Below are 20,873 nucleotides of genomic sequence, written 5' to 3' on the forward strand. Positions count from 1 at the left end.
GACATAAAAATATATATAAAATGAAATAAAACAATTTAAAAATAAAAAATATGATTAATTAAAAAAACTAAACTGAAACTATCAAATCCTAAAAACAAAAAGTGAACATTAAAACGTTTAAAAATACTATTATATAGAAAAGCATTATTTTTATTCATACAATCGGTCATTTTATTGATTATTCATTGAGATCTTTTAAAAAAATATATTATTAATTAATTAATTAATTAGTATTAGTCTATTATTTATTTAGTATAAGAGCTTTTTATTTTAATAGTTCTTATATATATATATATATATATATATATATATAAATTATTAAAACAGAAATACTTAATTATTATTAAGATATTTTTATTTTAATACTTAAAATAATAAGATTTGAAAATGCTAAATAATAACCCTCAGAAAAGAAACACTGTTGACAGGAGTGCATGGATGGATGGATGGATGGGTGGGTGGGTGTATAAACTGATGGATGGAGTAAGTCTAGATGGTTTACTCACGTAAAGGAAAGGGTGAAGTGAAATCTCTGCCTCAGGCCTCTGAAGGTGATGAAGGACTGGCCAGGGAAGCTGCGTGTGGTCATCTCGCAGTAGGGCTTCTCATACTCGCCATCAGGACACTGGCACAGGAAACCTCCCACCAGCAGGTCCACACACCTGCCACCGTTCTTACACACACCAGGAACACATCGGCCTGAACGCGCATTCACCTCACAGCGCTCTCCTGAAAAGAAAATACCCAAGATTTTACCAATCTGAAAAACCTTTTTCCATTATAAATTTCCTTATTGTGCAATGGAAATGTTTCATGGATGTTAAAGGTTCTTCATGGAACCATCAATGCCAGAACCTGTATTTTCAAGAATATAAAAAAACCCTCATTTTTATTTTATTATTCTCCAGCCATGCAAAATGAGGTAATAAACCTACATTTCATGCATCCACTGCCACATAATAAGTGCAATTCATCCGTGGAACTCAATTTCTGATAATAATTGGAAACTTGTTCTCTTAACCCAATCACTTGAGTGAGCTTAGTTTTAGTCCCGACAGGACAATGGCTTCCAGTTCTGTCTAAACGAGAAGGCTTCAGAGAGACCATTGAGCCGCATGCTTAGTGATTCTGTGCTCACTGACCCAGACTAACCTTTGTTCATACTCTAAAGAAACAGGACCACTGCCAAGCAATGGAAGAACAAAGAAAGAGCCCTGGTGGTCTGTAAGACACCTGTTATGCTCCACTAGGCTCTTGTAATGTGACATGAGATGTGGGGTGAACCGATGACGACTCTCTATTGGAAGATGCCGCTAGCAAAGTGACATCATTCACATTGTTACAGGTAGATGTTTGCCAGAGGGCTCCTTTGATATTTATCACAATATACAATTCTGAGACTGAGTTTAGGGCATTTGATCAAATTAAGATATAATTCAAGAAAAACTCAGTTGAAAGTAAGACTGCTTTGCTTTATATTGCAATAAAGGTCAACTGAACCTGATAATCTTGTTTCCTGAGTGTTTTTTTAGCCCTGTTTTCATATATGTGTCTTGGTATGTGTGTACAGGGTCCAAAAATGTATTTTTGCCACACCTGTTGACAGCAGGTGAAATAAAAATATCAATAATAGTTAATAATTAATAATAATAGTTAATAATAATAATAATAATACTACACATAATTGCAATTCAATTTGGAATGTAAAGTAGAATTAAAAATAATTGAAATTTAAAAAATTCTATAATCTTGAAAATTCTTTTCAAGAAAAGTTTGTCAAGATAGATCGACAGATAGATAGATGCTAAATAAATATTGCTGAACCATATTTAGCATTAAAATATATTGTTAATTTAAAAAAAGACAACTAACAATGAGTTATTTAAAGTTTTATAGCATATTTGTGGAAAATTGTGCATGACTGTTTCATCTACAGCTTCATACATATACATATAAAACATTAATTGACACATTATGATTTTGTTCTACATTTTTTAATTTTAGTAGCTTACTGTGAGTATTTCATATGATTCACCACATTCAACTTCCTAAAATAAACAGGATCCAGAAATAAACCTCTGAGGACAAACTTTCCACTGACGTAAAAGTTGTTAGAATGAGCAGTTTGTATGTCTTAGATCATATACCCATTTATAACTGTTTATTTTACTCGCCACAGTCAATTTTTACTTATATTAGTCACTTTCTATGTGGTATTTTGGACCCTGTGTGTGTGTATCTAGACGTGTGTGGTTTGCTTTCACCTGAGATGGACATATCCGCACAGGACACAGAACCATGCCGATAACAATCTCCCCCAAAATCCATCACCATGCTGACAAACGCAGTAGCCTCAGAACAAACATCTGAGGTTTGCTTGGAGGACTTTACCTTGTTGGACTTGTAATCCTGTATCTCTGATTCCTGGCCAGCTCGGTGTGCGCACCATTGAGTACCTGCCATTAACTTGACAAGATCTGGGCCCAGAGGAACTATGTCGACTGGGACACACAAAAGAGGTTCCAAAGAGGTAATGATCCAAATGTCGGTCAGATAATCCCTCATTTCGGAGGAATTACAGGGATACATTACTCTGTAATGAGAGAAACCCATGAGAGGAACTACAGAGGCCACTGTCAACACCTCTAGTTATGACCACATACTACCTGAGGGCTCAAGAGGGCAGAGGTTCACTACTCTTTACTGTAGTCCAGAAACCTGAGCTGACAAACAGACAGAAGCTGTCAAAGTGAATGATCCAGTGCGGGAACTCTGAACCTTGGGACTGAGAGTCTGGATGCCATTCCTCCTGTCAAACTTACACAGGATAATTCCTTCCCCAAAGAGCGGATCTCCATTCAAGTTATGACAGAAGCAAAACTAATGACGCTCTCACGAGTCTGAGCAACTTAGAAGGGAACAATTTGCAACCAATTTGCAATCAACTATCCATACAAAACACACAAAAAGTTTTTTTTTTTGTGGTGTTTGCTGTGGCATACATCACTATTAGCTCACTATTGCTTGGAATTAGGTTAGGGATGTGAAGAAACCACTATCCGTCAGCAACTTTTTTGACATAACACCTCAAATCATGCCATTTTAGAAAAAGTGTGGTATTACTTTTCTTGCAATTTTCAATTGCCCGATAATGAATTGGGTATAGACGTGTGTGCCATTTAGACCTGAATTGAGAATGCTGTTGAAATCTGCATTCACTTCCTAATTTTGAACGATAGACGGACGGACAGACGGATGGACAGACAGACAGACAGACAGACAGAAGGATGTACGGACAGATGGATGGATGGATGGACACATGGACCTACAGATAGTCAGACAGATGGATGGACGGGCGGATAGATGAACAGACCGATTCATAGACAGATACATAGACGGACAGTTGGATGGACACAAAAAGATAGATGGATAGATGGACAGAAGGACGGATTTATGGACAGACAGACAGACAGATAGATGGATAGACAGATTCATAGACAGATAGAAGGATGGACATATGAATGGACAGACAGACAGACAGATAGATGGATAGACAGACAGATACATAGACAGACATTTAGAAGGATGAATGGACGAATGGACAGACAGACAGACAGATAGATGGATAGACAAATACATATATAAACAGATAGATGGTTGAACGGACAGATAGATAGATAGATAGATAGATAGATAGATCGATAGATAGATAGATTACCAGATACTGACCTGTAAAATCTTGCGGGCACTCACAGGTGTATCCCCCCTCTCGACTGCGGCACTTCCCGTTGTTCTGACATGGGCCTGAGTAACAAAGGTCCACCTCTGTCTCACAGTAGTCTCCAGTGAAACCGTCAGGACATCGACAGCGTAACCCGTTCATGGGGTGTATGGGCCTGAAGAGAACTGTGTTGGACGCCACGAAGGGAGCCGTACTGTCAAACTTCAGAACAGCTACGCACTTCATGTAGTTCTCACAGGGCTCCCGCAAACAGATATTATCATCAAACGGCAGGACGCGCTGAGTCGAGATCAACGTCAACAACGTACGGTTCAGATACAGCTGCTCCTGCAGCTCCTCTGACGGGAAATAACGTCCCGGAGCTCCACCCGGGAGCAGGGCCGAGAAAGTGACGTTGACAATGCTGCCGCTAACGTCCGTGTCATTTTGGACATTGAAGACGAAGACACCGTCAGGACTGGTGGACAAGACTGCGGCTACGCCTTCAGTAAAGAGAGACAGCAGAGGGGAGAGGAAACGCTCTTGAGACATGTTCTCCAGACGAACGGTGATGCTGTTCGTCAACATGTCGTCCGTTATGATGGTCACCCGTAGGGTGCAGAGGGCCGAGACCTGGTGGAGTCCATCTGTGAAGACACAAAGGCACATTGAGAGACTTGGTTAATGTTTAAACTGAATTGAATGGCATGGCAGGGGCTGGCAGGTGGTAAGTTTACATTCTTGTGGGTAAGATGAACTTTGAGAACATGCTGGAACATGGAGTTTAATTCTGTGATTGTTCACCAAGCATTTCGACCTTCACAGTTTTATGATCTTTTTTTTCAAACTGTTTGAACAGCAATACAACCAGCTTCCTGTCAAGCAATACATCAACTGTGAACACAAAAAGAAAAATATGCTTGAAAAGTTTGGTGTGGAGAGGTGCTGAATATCTGTTGTATTTTTTTTAACAGGGAAAATATGAATATATTATTCACATACTTATTTGAATTTAAAGTTTATTACAATCAACATTATTATTATTGATAACAACAAGTTCACCAATGTTTAAATGAATTAATAAATGTTTACCATTAACATTGGTTTTAATATTATAATTTTTTTACAAGTATAAATATGAATAGATAATTCTGATACTTATTTGAATACAAGTATATTTTTTATATTCCTGAAACATATTGCAAAAAATAAAACTGTATTATTATTATTACTACTACTACTAATAATAATAATATAACATGATGATGATGGTGTATTATTATTATTATTATTTAAATAAAAGTGTATTATTATTACTACTACTAATAATAATAATATACAATTATGATGATAAATAAATAAATAAATAAACTGTTTATTTGTTTATTATTTATAGACACATACATACATATTATTTGTATACAAGTATTTTTTTTATATGTGACCAAATTTGACAAAAATCATTATTAAATATTATCATTATTATTAGTGGTATTATTATTATTGTTAATAGTAATGAAGCTACAAACAAACAAATAAATAAACAAATAAATACTGTTATTATTATAATAACTACTATTATTCATTTATTTTTTTAGTTAGTTAATTAGTTAGTTAGTGGTGGGGCCATTGGAAATGTTGGCAGAGCAAAAAATAAATAAATAAAATAAAATACACCTTCCATTTAATTCATCCCCACTTTATCATTACCAAATGATTAAGAGCAAAAGCATCTAAGTCTGGCTGCTGTGTCACATTTGCTCTGTCCTTTAGTTTGACAGGTATTGTTCATGGTCCAGTGTATTCTCTTGTAGCAAGTGCGGGTTCCTAGTGTAAAGGGCCCCTCTGTCATGTGAATGGAGAGAGCTATAATTGCAGGACAATGAGGACATGTTTCCACTCTGTTACACTGTCCTTTCACATACTGTCAGCTAAGCCAGACACGCAGTTGCAGACACAACAAGGAGTTTCTCTCTTGCACGCACACACATTTGCACATGCACACAAAATGCCATGCATACACATTCAACTAAATGTGTTGCACTTTGTGATGCAATTTGTTTGCAATTTAACTTATTTCACTGGTGTGTTAAACAATTCAGTTTAACAAATATTACCCTTCTTATTCTCATTATAACGTATAATTGAGGAGATAAAATATATATTTTTTTATATAAAAAATGCACAATATTACTGATCATAAAACATGATTTAAAAAGTACTTCCTATGCCAGACATTTTTTTTTTGTAGATTATTATAAATATTTTGACACCTTATTCAATTAATTAACCATATATCATGCAATTTATTACATTCATTTTTGTAATCGATTCACAATAATTTCCTAACTTTATGCTTTATTAAAAATGGAATATAATCACAATTTTCCCACAAGTAAACATTTTCTGCAAGGGAAGCAGCCTAATAACAAGTCACATCCTGTTCCATTGTGTTCATAATACTCAATAATCCCATAAACTACTAAACTGCTTCTTTTAAATATGCTTAATAAACTTGCTAAATCTTGCCAGAAATCTGATCCGTATGCTGAGAAGAAGAGAGTAATGTATATGTTAAGTGCTTTCTTACTTTTTGTCTTTCCTTTAATGAGGTCTGCAATAAAATCCCAACTTTGTATATTACAGCCACTCTGAAATGCATTAAGTCTCTCTCTCACTGTTGATTCTCTTACCAGTAAGTGCTTCTAAAGCATAACAAACACTCTGGCATATAAGAAAAAATATTACAGAGACACTTTACAATAAAGTACCGATGAAAACTGATCCAAGCACGTCTCTAAAAAAATCTGAAGAAAGCACTACTGCTGTAAATGTCATTTTTTTCCAGACATAATGTATTAACTAGTCATTTTCACTACCAAAATGTGTATCATACAAAAGTCATGAAAATGTCCTTTAAATCAAACAATAAAATGGCATAGACATGAAAAACTGTTAACTGCCAAGCCTAGTTTTTCCCACCAGAAAAAGTGTTCAACAAACAGATCATTCTCAAAGTTGTCCCACACATAATAAATCGGCCTACAGGTGTGATCTTGGATCTCCTCCAGGAAACAGCTTGCACAAAAGAATGATAAGACTCCAAGATCTGTCTATACGATCAAATAGGAATCGCTGTGCTAATACAAATATTGTACACAAGTGTGGGTGGTCCAAAGGAGAAACTTTACCAATTGATTCCACAGTTTGCTGAACAAGAAAACAAAGCGAAACACTGTACATTTAAATGGAAAAGCGGCCTAGATACCACTGCGCCACAGGAAGCTCAGCTTCATCGAATCCCTCAAAACTGATGGCGGAGATTATGACACTAGCAAAGTAAACTAGGTTGAAATGTTCACAGTTTCACTTGCCAACACACTCCTTTGTAGGACCACTGAGCTGTGACAGTGTTTACAGCCTTTGCAAAGAGCAAGTGTCATGTTCAGTTTTCTTTTCAAACAATCTGAGAACGAAGGCAAACACATAGGGCAGCTTTTCGGGACGGAGTTTTCTGAGGGAAGAAGCCAAACAATCTGTGCAAAGATAAATGTTCAGTGTAGTTTACACACTCACAGGAGCTGGCCTGCAAACGAACACACAGTGGGAATTTAGAGTGTTAAACTGTTCTATAGATAATGCCAATCTGGCAACTGGTAACCAACCATGTAGATAGCATGAATCAAAGATTTGAGTCTAAGGCCTCTTTCATCAAAATCTGCACAAAATCGTGAGATTGTATGATATCATGCCATCTCATACAATTTACTGTGATTTTTCATGAGAACAAGTTGCCTATTTACAGCAAGAGTGATGCGTCAAAGCTACGATTCTTCATACCAAAGATATTTTTAAAAGATATTTACTTAAAAAAAATTCCAGCATATTTTAATAAACAATAATGATATTAATATATTTTTTATTTTAAGTGATGAGATGTGAGCAGCAGTGAAGATGTTTTTGATCAAATAACACTTAGTGTTGGGTTTAATGCATTACTAAGTAATTAGTAACTCTAATTTAATTACTTTTCCCTTGAAAAAGTAATTCTTAATTTTTCTGTAATTTAATAACAATTACTTCTGATGTAATTGCATTAAATACTGTATAGACTATAGAACAATTCTTTATTAAAAACAATACTGGATTTAACATTAACATTTACATTTAATGTTAAAATGTATGTTTTTAATGTCACTTTCTCCCTTTAAATACTTTGGTCAGTTCAAGAATAATTTAGCATCGATTAATCGCGATTAATCACATCTAAAATAAAAGTTTTTGTGTACATAATATATGTGTGTGTACTGTGTATATTTATTATGTATATATAAATACACACACATGCATGTATATATTTAAGAAAAATGTTATGTTTATATTTTAAATATATTTATATATATATAATATAAATTATATGAATATAAATATATACATGAAATATTTTCAAAATATATACTGTATGTGTGTGTCTTTATATATACATAATAAATATACACAGTACACACAATTATATTATATAATCAAAAACTTTTATTTTGGAAGTGATTCATCACGATTAATCGTTGCCCAGCACTAATTTTATATTATTATTTGAAAGAATTAAAAGAGCAGTTTCATGTCTATCCTTGGTCAAGGCTGATATAGGATTTAGAAAGTATAAGTAAAAAACAATGCAATACATTTTAAAGAGAGTAATTAGTACAATAATCTAATTACACTGTTGAAGATGTAATTAGTAGGCACAGGCAGCAATGAATAACTTTTTAGAGTAACTTACCCAACACTGACAACAATTCTGATTTAATAAAATAGACTTAAAATATACAGACTACTGGACTACATTTATGGTTGATTTGATGGAAAACACCAATGAGAACATTCTGCTAAACCTCTTCTTTTGTGTTCAATGGAAGAAAGAAAGCCATACGGGTTTGGATCAGCATGAGGGTGCATAAATAATGACAGAATTGTCATTTATGGATGATCTAATGCTTTAAATATGGAGTATCGCGGGGTGAGAATACAAAGCCCAGAATACAAACACACCAGACTTATTTTTCTCTTTTCAGTCATCTATCCTTAAACACTCCTCAAGAAGCATGTGGGAACATATACTTGGACAGCTGATTGGCAGTTGGCTAGTGCAACAGTAGCAGAGACTGACAAAAACCTCCTGCCAAAGCATCATTTAGCCAACGCCAAAACAAATGTCCTGCTTCACCAGCAGTGGCCACAGCAACATCACGGCTGATGGCTGACCTAAATATGTGCGAAGCCGAGCCAACTGGTGCCCAGCACACAATAGGCACAGCTGAGAGAGACGGGCTACTGAGTGCAAAAGGCATTGAGGGCAGGGATGTGCCCCTCTGAAAATTCATCAAGTATTTGAGAGGACTCAAATCCCATTTCCATCACATAAGAAAAGATACTAAATCGTAATTATGAGATAAAAAGTCAAAATTATGAGATACTAACTATGAATTATAATATAAAAAGTTGACATTTATATAAAAAGTAGAAACTGAGATTGACATAACTCATAATCATGACAAAAAGTTAAAATTGCATAAAAAGTCTAATTATTAACAGTCAAAACTGTAAATCATAATTATGAGATGAATTTAATGACATGTTAAGTCATAAGTATGAGATAAAAAGACAAATTTCTTATATAAAAAGTTGAAAATATGTCATAATGAGAAAAAAAGTCTAAACTGAGATATTTAGTCATGATTATTAAATTAAGTCTAAATTGCGATATTTAGTCATAATGAGATTACAATTTTGACAAAAAGTTATGACATACCAAGTCAGAGTTACATAAAATTTGAATTATGATATATAAAAAGTCCAAATTGAGAAAAATGTAAAATGATGATATAAAAAGTTAAAATTAGATATTTAGTCATAATAATTGAGATTAAAATTTCAAGATGATGACATACAGATTATGATTGATCACATATTATGAATTCTACTATAAAAGTAGAAATTTTGATATAAAGTGTCTAAATTGGGATAAAGTCCACAAGTCAAAATTATTGCAAAACATTAAAACTGTAAATCATAATTATGAGAAAAAAAGTCAAAATTATGACACTAAGTATGAATTATATTATAAAAAGTTGAAATTTATATAAAAAGTAGAAACTGAGATTGACATAACTCGTAATTATGACAAAACGAGTTACAATTGCATAAAAAGTCAATTTATTAAGAGTCAAAACTGTGAATCATAATTATGAGATGAATTTTATGACATGTTAAGTCATAAGTATGAGATAAAAAGAAAATGTTCTTATATAAAAAGTTGAAAACATGTCATAATGAGCAAAAAAAAGGTCTAAATTGAGATATTTAGTCATAATTATTAAATAATGTCTAAATTGCGATATTTGGCCATAATGCGATAAAAATTCTAACATATAAAGTTATGACATACCAAGTCAGAGTTATAATATAAAAGTTTAAATTATGATATAAAAAGTCCAAATTGAGAACATTTTTAAATTATGATATAAAAAGTTAAAATGAGATATTTAGTCATAATAATTATGAGATTAAAATGTCAAGATTATGACATACAGATTATGATCATGATTACATATGAATTCTACTATAAAAGTTGAAATTGCGATATAAAATGTCTAAACTGGGATGAAGTCATGACAAGTCAAAATTATTGCAAAACATTCAAACTGTAAATCATAATTATCACATATCAAATTAGAATTATATAAAAAGTAAAAAGTTTCAAGTATGAGATAAAATCATACTGGTGAGATAAAAGTGTTGAAATTATGAAATATTTAGTCATAATTATGAGATATGGAAAAGACAAAATGATTACATACTAAATCAGAATTATAATTTTAAAGTTGAAATTGAGATAAAGTCATAATCAGAACAAAAAGTCAAAATTCCGACATAAAAAGTCAAAACTATGACACAGTAAGTCATAATTCTGAGGCAAAAATCTCTAAAACTTTTGATAATTAATATGGTGCAAATATATTGTGCATCCTTATTGTAAACACAAAGTTTGTTCATTTCTTAAAGATGCCACATTAACATTCTATGCTGCTGAAATAGTTTCAATTGTTTGTTTGTTTGTTTCTTGCTTGTTTCACAAATCTTTCCTCCATTCAAGTCCTACATTCCTTCTTAAGGCCTATTAAAAACTTTCACCCTGGCATGGCTTGTGTGGAATGTGGTAAGTTGCACTCTGAGAAGTTAATGAGCAAAGCTTCTTTCCACAGAGTGCATGGACTAAGTGTCTGATAATGGAGACCACACCTCGGCCGGCCTCCCTCATGAATCTGTTGTGATTCTTGTTAACATCATCGGTGGCAGGTCTGCTTTGATCCCTCCAAGCACATACATAAAACAGAGGGGAGCGCAGTTAAATGGAACCCAGCAAGGTGTGGATTTTATGGGCAGCACTTTTAATGTTGCCCAAGGCCAAGAGACATGTGAAGGTGCTTCTTCTTGGTTATGCTGTAGTATCTACTAAAGGTCTTCAAGGTTTGCAGCACTTATATAAAATATTAATACATTATAGACTTTAAAAGCCTTTATTTAAAAATGCAGTAAAATGCAGATGCCACCAAATAACCTGGAAGTTTCCGTCTTCATTACTCTGCATTAGATGAGGTCTTTCAAAAAAAGATTGCTTGAGTTTGGCTTAAAATCAAAACTTATGGGATTAGTTCACCTAAAATATATGTTGTCATCATTTAGTTACTTGCATGTCATTTCAAACCCAAATTCATTGTTTTGTGGAGCACAAAATGTCTTCTGAAGTTGTACCATATGTGTTGTGTGAGGAATAGAATAAAATATGATAGTCCAATAGGTTCTTAAATTTCTCATAATGTAAACATGGCATGCCGAATTTGAAAATTTCAAAGCTGTATGAAAATTGAGAATTATAAAAGTTTGGGGCCAGTAAGATGTTTTAATGTTTTTGAAAGTTAATGTTTTTGAAATAAGTCTCTTATAGTCATGAGGCTGTATTAATTTTATCAAAATGCAGTAAAAATAATATTAATATTTTTGTGGAACCTATGATAATTTTTTCAGGATTCTTTGAAAGCTAAAAAGATCAACATTTATTTTGAAATAGATGTTTTAGTCTTTACTGTCACTTTTAATCAATGTAATGTATCCTTGCTAAAAAAGTGTTAATTTAAAAACAAACACTTACTGGCCTCAAACTTTTGAATGGTAGCACAAGTCATATAAACCACGTTTATAATGTCTTTCAAACTTTTTGGAGCTTGACAGCCAGATACTTGACACTGTATGCTTTCTTTGTATGTAAAAGAGCAGTGTGAACATTCTGCTGAACTTTTCCTTTTGTACTCCTCAATAGAAATAAAAGAAAAGAAAAGTCATACAGGTTTGGAACAACATGAGCATGAGCAAATGATGACAGGCATTTTATTTTCAGGTCAGCAGCTTTGAAACACTGGATTGGCTGGGCTGTAATAATTGTATAATGTCCTTAAGACGGAATAAAGAATTGGCCTTGATTGCATCATCATTTAATTTCATTGTTAAGGAAGGAATTCAGTAGCAAAGCCTTAGCGCTAGAGAAGATAATGCCCAGTTTGCCCTTTGTACTCATGCAGTCCAATGAAAAACCTCCAAACACCATTCCTGACTCTTTGTTAAATAGTCTTTAGTGTCCAATAGCAACCGGTTGCGTCTAGAAAATAAGAACAGATACTGCTAAGCTCTATTTATGAGTAACTCAACTCTGCAATTATTACCACACGTTGTCTTTTGAAATAAAAATCTGCTTCAAGCAAGTGATGGGATCGAGAATGCTGTTTTACTGTCAAGCATTAACACCAGTCACAACACGCTGTGCATGAATGACAAGTTGTGCAGTCGTTGTTCTGATCCACGTCTGATCTCTGCTCTTTCACCAGACAGACACCAAGTGAGTGCAAAAAGCTCTCTTCTTTCAGCAGTGTCCTTCCTTTAAGGTCTCGACACACAAACAGCTTTGTCCTCACTGACAGAAATCTGCATGTGGACAATGCCTCCCTCCTCCTCGAATTTAAGAAGCCCCCACATTTCACCCCCTACCCTGCTTCTCACCCCACTTCACAAAAGGGGCCCGTGCTTCAACCCCCAGCTTGGCGTAAAACGCTTAAGAGCTCCACAATGCTCTCCCCTTCTCCATGGCAACAACAACGGAGAGCCAGTGCTTTTCAAAACTCTTTTTCCCAGACTTCCTTCAGAGGACGTCCATGAGGAGACCCAATAGAATGCTTTGGTTCCATTACCAGAGGATTTAGAAGGCGGTCAGCTTGCTTAATGCAAGTTAGCCAGTTGAAAGGACCAGCATATGTTGTGATTTGGTTGCTGGTCCCCACTAGGCTTCTTAACTACCTTAACCAGCACGATTTTCTTGGACCTTCTGGTCTAGCAATCACCAAAACAGGCACCAAACCAGCAAGGAAATTAATGCTGGTCTATGTCAGCATTAAAAGTGACCTGATAGCTTGATCTCTGCTTTTCTCTGAAAGGTTCACAGATTCCCTGCATGGTTTAGATGCTTTGAAACGCTGATACGAGATAAAGATTCCATACATGATGATTTAGAACGTGCCGCAATAAGGATAAAGACATATGCGCTGCCATTAACTGGAAAAATGTGTGCGCCACACGCTTTGCATCAGCTGCTGCGTGAGATTTCACTTAGACGAAGAGGGGATGGATGAAATACATCAAAGGTTCAAAAGATAAAGATGAAAAGATCAAAGATTATGAGAGGTGCCCTACCTTTAAAATAAAACTGTAGATCAAAAGTACGGCTGAAGAATTAACCACAGATGGTCTCTTCCTGGCAGCTCACTCTCTCAAATTAAATATCGAATTATCACTCAAAATCCAGAAGCTCTATAGATAAGGCTGAAGAAGTTATCTTGACAAACTGTTGTGAATGGAATGCACCCCTGGGATTCAGTCAAGTTTATTGAGTGAACGTAAAATGATGCAAAATAACTAGCACTAGAGATGAGGCTTTATGCTGGGAAAGCGAAGAACCACCGAGTCAACATGAATGTAGATGTTACTTCATATTCTGTAAGTGTAATAATTCAGATTTTAAAAATTTACAGTGTGCTTACATAAAACTGCATTTATATTAATGCAGTGGAAAATGTATGGACTAAAAGATATGTCCTTAGATATGTCCAATAAGCACAATGCATCATGTGTATCGAACATTTCTTTTTCAGTATTAAAAAATGAATGGTAATAGTTGGCTGAAACTTTAAAAACTTTTTGAACCTCAGGGAGCTTAACATGACAATGTTTTAAAAAAAATGTTTTTGGCACTTTTAATAAAGTGTCAATTCCTTCCAATTCAACCTTAAATTTCAAAAGGAACTGACAAATGGCCAAATTGGAATTGTGGAGGGAAATTTTCTTTCTTTACAAATATTGGTTCATATTCAGCTTTTGTTGTTGTTGTTGTATGTAACTCTGCAAGTGGTCCTGCATTTAAAATTCTACAATAATTCTCTATAATTAATCTGAAGCATTTAAAAAATATATTTCTAATAAAACATATGTAATTTATTTAATCTAAAAAAATATTTATTGAAAGTATTTATATTTATTAAATGCAAATTATCTTTAAAAATGTTTTTAAAATGTATATGCTAAAAAAGAAAAATGGTCAATTAAAAAAGGTATGCATATATACCTTAGTAAAAAAGTAATAAATTTAAAATAAATTTATTTCATAGTAAGTATAGTTCAAATCTATTAACATATTTACTGACATGTCGCTCGAGACTTACTAATATGAAAATTATAATTCAACTTTATTTGGAGTACTACTTGTGTGCAAGACACATTTCTTAATATTAAGCCTTAAATGTGTTTTAATGTCACTATTGATGAGGATTTAAATGCAAGATATTTAAAGTGTATCTAAAGTATACTTGCAATAGCTCCACTTTAGCACAATCAAATATAATTCAGTATATCTTTATTTGGACCTTAGCACTATTTCCGCACAATTTAAAGGGATAGTTCAGCCAAAAATGAAAATTCTGTCATTAATTACTCACCCTCATTTTGTTCCAAACCCGTAAGTCCTCCGATCATCTTCGGAACGCAAATTAAAATATTTTTGATGGAATCTGAGAGCTCTCTGACCCTCCCATAGACAGCAAGTGTCCTTACACGATCAAGGTCCAGAAACGCGGCAAGGATTTCGGTAAAATAATCCATGTGAATCAGGGGTTCAACCGTCATTTTACGAAGCTACGAGAAAACTCTGTGCGCAAAAAAAAAAAAAAGACTTTATTTAACAATTCGTCTCCTCCGCGTCACCATTTTGGAGAGTATCCACTGAACGTAAATTGTGTATACTGTTTTGTGTCAGCTGCGCCACGTCGATACGTTGTTTTCGTTCAAATCAAAGAAAACGTATCCACATGGCGCAGCATGACATAAATGTATTTCAAATACATTTAAGTATATTTATTTTCACTATGGTATATATAGAAATGTTTGTGTTCTCCCTCTATTGTCACTGTGTACTAGAAAGTTATTTGTCTGCCCACTAAGCAGCGACACATGGCATTTCTGAGAATCAAATTAAGTAACTGTCACTGGAACCACATGATAAAGGGGCATCTTTGCTATCTGGCTGATCCTGATCATCTGTAAGCTGTGACAACCATTAAACAAAAGTAATCAAAACAACCCAAAACAAACTCTAGCTGTACCCAGCCTACGTAGGAGTTTTAAAGGCTCTTCAATGAATCCCCTGCATTTTCTTGTCAAATGTGACATCTTATACAAGACAAACAAGTTTTATCACTGTGAATCTATGAAAAGCTATCACTCCATGGACATCAGTTCTAATCCTGATATCACGTCATATCTTGTTGTGACATGTAACATGGTTTTCAACTTATGGTTGGATTTCAGTTTTTTTTTTTCCTTGAATTTTTTACTTAAATTAACCAAGGGACATGTTATAGCTTGGGGATGCCAAATGTGAATAAAGACTAACTTGAAATCATAAGTCAAGTCGAAACCTCCTTTGACACATGATCAGTCACTGTCTAATAGGCAGGACAGTCTGTAAGCTTTGGCTCCTGGGAAAATGTACATGAAACGAACAACCTGACAGGTAAGAATGACATTTGATTTCTCCAAGTTTGAAAGGGAGAAGGTTCTGACTAACTTTTATTCATGTTTGTGCATGATAGTAGTTAGTGCGAATATGTTCTAGAACATATGGATCTGAGGAATGTGGGGGGAGATCAGCAACAGTTAATATGAAAATCGTTGGAGAGAAGCAATTTAGACAAAATTACATCTTACTATAAAACCACAGTCACTACACTGGGGTAGAGGAGACTATGAAAGTTTAAAAAGTCTAACAGTTTAAAAAGTCACATCATTCATTGTGAGATTTAAAGTCAAATAGGTAGATATAAAATCACATTGGTATATATAAGGTCACATTATGTAATAAAAGTTACAATTGGAAGAAATAAAATTGTGATTATGAGGCATTGTGGCAATTACTTTTTTGAGGTGTAAACAGGCTTTAAAAACATCTTATATTCACTGAATAATATATTGCAGACAAGAATGTATAAATTGATGGCCACTTCAGAATTGCTGCAAATAAATAAGCTTAAGCGTGATAATTGTTGCCATGGATATGCTCACTAGGGAGTGCCAACAAATTTTGTTGAGCATGAACAGAGACACAGTAAAGATATAAAAATAATTTAGGGATTCAGGGACTGAGAACCCGCCTGAAGAGAAGAACATACCAGACAGCACACGAGGAGGCAGATCACTATCACTAAGAGCATCAAAGAAAACCAATTAACACAGTGTGAAAAGAATAAAGCTTGCATAAATCCACTTCTACTATAGCAAGGCAACCCGCAAAGCAGATTTTGGAAATCACTCAACTACTGCACACAACCTTTGGCCAAATAATGGACTGCTTTTTAAAAGAGAAACTGTGGCCAAATAATGTGGTATCATGTGAGTCTCACCTGAAACCGTCACCCTCATTGTAGCCTCAAGCGGCCTGTTGTTATCCAAGTCCTTGCTCAGCTTTAGCTCCCCAGTGTCTTGATTGAGAATCAGCAGGTTGAGCTCATTTCCCTCAACAAATGTGTAGAGGAGCTTGTCGGACACGTCTGGATCACGAGCAGGCACCTTCCCAATAACTCCTGTGGGAAAGCTGCTGGACTTATTGGTAATGTAGTTGTTGAAAATGATCTCAAAATCCTGTAGAACTGGGATGTTGTCATTGACATCTACTAGGAGGACATGTACAGTGGCCCGGCTGACAAGCGGGGCTGAAGTGGCCTGGACCACTATTATATACTCCATCTTGGTCTCAAAGTCTAGGTCAGTAAGGGCGATTAGATCTCCGCTAAAGATGTCGAGCTGGAAGACTTCAGGAATATTGCCCTCTACAATCTGGTACAGGATCTGGGCGTTGGTACCTTCATCTGGGTCTGTGGCACTTACGCGGGCAAGAGTGGATCCTACTGCACTGTTTTCCTCCACGTAAAAGTACAATTCGTCCTTCTCAAACACAGGGGCATTGTCATTTATGTCCAGCACAGACACATGAATGTCCACAGCTGCTTTGAGAGGGGGCACTCCTTTGTCCACCGCAAATGCCTTGAGGCTATACAATGCAACATTTTCCCTGTCTAGCTTGCGGGCCGTTCTGATGATCCCAGAATAAGGCTCAATAAAAAAGTCCCCCTCACCATCATCCCCTCCCTGAAAGGTGTAGCTGAGTCGACCGTTAGATCCAGAGTCTCTGTCTGAAGCGGATACCTGGAGTACACTTGTGTATACTGGTGCATCCTCAAACACTGTTCCCTGGTAGATGTCCCGGAGGAACTGGGGTGCATTGTCGTTGGCATCAAGAACAATGATCTCTACATAGGTTGTGTCTGATTTCTGGGGGATGCCGTTGTCTCGGGCAATGATGGCTAGCGTGTAGGAGGCCTGATCTTCATAGTCGATCTCAATTTGAGTCGTGATGGCACCAGTGTCAGGATCAATTTTGAACTGTGGCACATTGTCCTCCATTACATAAGTGATGCGGGCGTTTTCACCAGTGTCTTCATCAGTGGCACTGATGACCACGACTCTGGAGCCTACGGGTCGGTCCTCGCTCACTAAAACCTGGTAGTTGGCACTTTGAAATACTGGTCGATGGGTGTTGGCATCAGTCACATTAATGAAGACTTGAGCTGTGTCGTGGCGCGTACCATCCGAGGCAGTGATTGTTAAGAGATACTGCCGTTCTTGCTTGTAGTCCAGAGGTAGCGCTAAAGTAATAAGTCCCCCTCCGCTCTGGCTGGTAATAGCAAACCTGTTCCGAGTGTTCCCACTAGATATTTGGTATGTGACCACGCTGTTTACATCCCTGTCTACAGCAGTGACTGTAAGCACACTGGTGCCCACAACTGCATCCTCATTGACTTTTAGGTTATACAAGTGCTGCGTGAAGGTTGGGACATTGTCGTTTACATCTAGTATAGTGACACTTACACTAGCTGAAGATGACATTGTAGGAACCCCGTGGTCTCTGGCCTCAACACCAAAATTGTAAAACTCTGTAGTCTCCCTGTCCAGCTCAGCACTAACTGTAATCCATCCGGTGTTGTTATTGATAATGAATGGGAAACTAGGTGATGTATCGGTCAGCTTGTATTCCAAATGAGCATTGTCACCTGAATCAGCATCGATAGCTTGGATGTGTAACACAGAGTAACCTACAGGAACATTTTCTAACACTGAGGCTTGAAAAGGCGTGCTGACAAACATGGGTGCATTATCGTTGACATCTAACACTTGGATTGCAACCATACCTGTGCCATTAATAAGAGGCGGCCGTCCTCCATCTTGAGCTTTCACTCTCAGTGTGTACTCTCTTATCATCTCATAATCTAAAGGGCTGATAACATCAATGATTCCCGTAGGGGAGTGTATGTAAAACTGTCCCTTTATATTCCCATTGATGATGCTGTAATGCACTTTCGCATTATTTCCAGCATCTTTATCCGTAGCCTTCACCACAGCCACTTGAGAGTTCACGGCTATGTTTTCAGGAACTTGAACTACATATCGCTTTTCGCTAAACTGAGGGTAGTTATCATTCTCATCCTCTATAAAAATGTGCACCGTGGCTGTGGCGGTACGTGGCCCGGGCTCTCTGCCCTGGTCGTTAGCTTCAACAAAAAGCCTATACTGGGTTTTGACTTCTCTGTCTGGTCTGACTCTGGCTTTGACCAACCCATTTCTTGGATCAATTTCAAAGTAAGCGTTCACCTCTTCATCATTCACAATCTTATAAATCATATTGGCATTAGAGGGCGCATCTCCATCTGTAGCCCTAATAGTCATCACCTCAAAGCCTACTTCAACATTTTCTCGAATACTAACCCTATACTCATTCTGTTCGAAAACCGGCGCGTGGTCGTTAGTATCACTGACTGTAATAGTGAGGTAGGCGATAGCTGATCTTTTAGGGGTTCCTCTATCAGTAGCAGTAACTTTAAACACATGAGTGTCTTTAACTTCCCTGTCTAGAGGCTGTAGAGTAGTTATACCTCCCGTCTCAGGGTTAATTTGAAATAAATTGTTAGAGCGGCTGTCAAAAAGAGCTTCCATATCGTATTCGATAACACCGGCGTCTCCGTCATCGGCGTCGAACGCTTTGAGGGTAATGACTCGCGTTCCTGAGGGCTCATTCTCTGGCACCGATACATGGTAGTTTGGGAGCTGAAACTGAGGAGCGGAGTTCACGTTTCTTTTTTGACGTTTAGCCCACGGGTCTAATTCACTGCCAGTGTGTTCTCTGCTTAAATGTAACTTAACATCTACAAATAAAGAGCTATTTAGTGAGTTAGGCATTAAACAAAGCACATTTGCCTCATCTCGCTGCTTATGAGGTAAACAGAGGTTCGCGCCTGTGAGGGAAATAACACGCCGCTGGTCTTTCTCTACGCACCTACCGCGAAACATTTGGGAATTCTGCATGGATACAGGCAAACGTTCGTAAATGTTGATGGGTAAGGAGTCCAAAGAAAAACATGTCTCATACCCAGTCAACAGATACATGTAGGCATCTGGATTAAGATTTTTTCTTTTGTATTTGATGAAGCAGTTCTGACCATGCACGAATGTATTGAAATGAAGCAGTATGAAGTTTTCCGAAAGCAGTGATTTAATCCGCAAATACAGTGGCACGGGATTTCTCGGTAAACGAGTGCAGTCAATTTTGCGCGCGACAGATAGCAGCCCATCACTTCTCCCGATCTTCACGAAGTGTCGTAAAGACTTATCTGTTAGACTTCTGTCGATTCTGTACGTCCATTCTGGTCCGATTGATACATTTGCCAGTGTTGCACCAGGCTGGAGGGACCCTGATAGATGCAAATCCACGCATCCAAACGGTGGGAGATTAATAAGTAATCCAAAGCACATCCATATCAGTGGTAATTCCATGGCTCACGCGCATCTCATTCGGAAAATTATTCCAAACGATCCAGAACGTCTACAGTCCGCAAAATTCCAACCATTCCTGTAACGTGAAAGTGCACATTGGGTCAAGGCATGTTTCTGTGTGCTGAGCAGCAGGGACCAGAGAGCTGCACTGACAAGTTTTAATGAGTAAAACGGCTCTTCTCCCTCCCCTCCCACAACAATTTGCATGGACCTACTCATGCATTGTGATTTTGAAATAGGCTATCCAATGAGCTCAACCGAAAAGCTTTCATTATTGGCTATCAAAGAACAATGTTTTAAATTTAAATGTAAAATTAAAAATGTTATCAATCCACTTTTTCACGTTGTGAATTCTTCTTTAAATTTTCCTTTAATGTAAAGGTTTGTAATGTATTTCTAAAGACTGACTCAAGAAAAAAGTAAAAAAAAAAATTGTGTAGGCTAATACACATAGGCAACACACAATTTTTTTTTTTTTCAAATTTCCATAATCATTTAGCCTACATATTTTTAGCCACGTTGTCAAAAGCCTACTTTTCAACTTACTCTGTTTATGTACAACAATGTACACACTATTTTAAAATCATATTATTATTCTAATACATTAAGCATT

General features: G+C 36.2%; 1 protein-coding gene across 1 annotated transcript in view; it reads right to left on the reverse strand.

Moving 5' to 3' along the window:
* The window catches only part of celsr1b (cadherin EGF LAG seven-pass G-type receptor 1b), a 47,144-nt gene extending 26,757 nt beyond the window's left edge, over positions 1 to 20,387 (reverse strand). Inside the window, exons 1-3 of the mRNA XM_016451104.1 lie at positions 16,777 to 20,387; positions 3,730 to 4,368; positions 507 to 729 (exon numbers count right to left, since the gene is read on the reverse strand). Coding sequence (XP_016306590.1) covers positions 507 to 729; positions 3,730 to 4,368; positions 16,777 to 20,260 — 4,346 coding nt within the window. The 5' untranslated portion in view covers positions 20,261 to 20,387. The remainder of the gene's footprint in view (positions 1 to 506; positions 730 to 3,729; positions 4,369 to 16,776) is intronic.
* Between the last annotated feature and the right edge of the window lie 486 nt (positions 20,388 to 20,873).

This window comes from Sinocyclocheilus anshuiensis, unplaced genomic scaffold, assembly GCF_001515605.1.
Source record: "Sinocyclocheilus anshuiensis isolate Anshui unplaced genomic scaffold, SAMN03320099.WGS_v1.1 scaffold491, whole genome shotgun sequence".
Taxonomy (NCBI): domain Eukaryota; kingdom Metazoa; phylum Chordata; class Actinopteri; order Cypriniformes; family Cyprinidae; genus Sinocyclocheilus; species Sinocyclocheilus anshuiensis.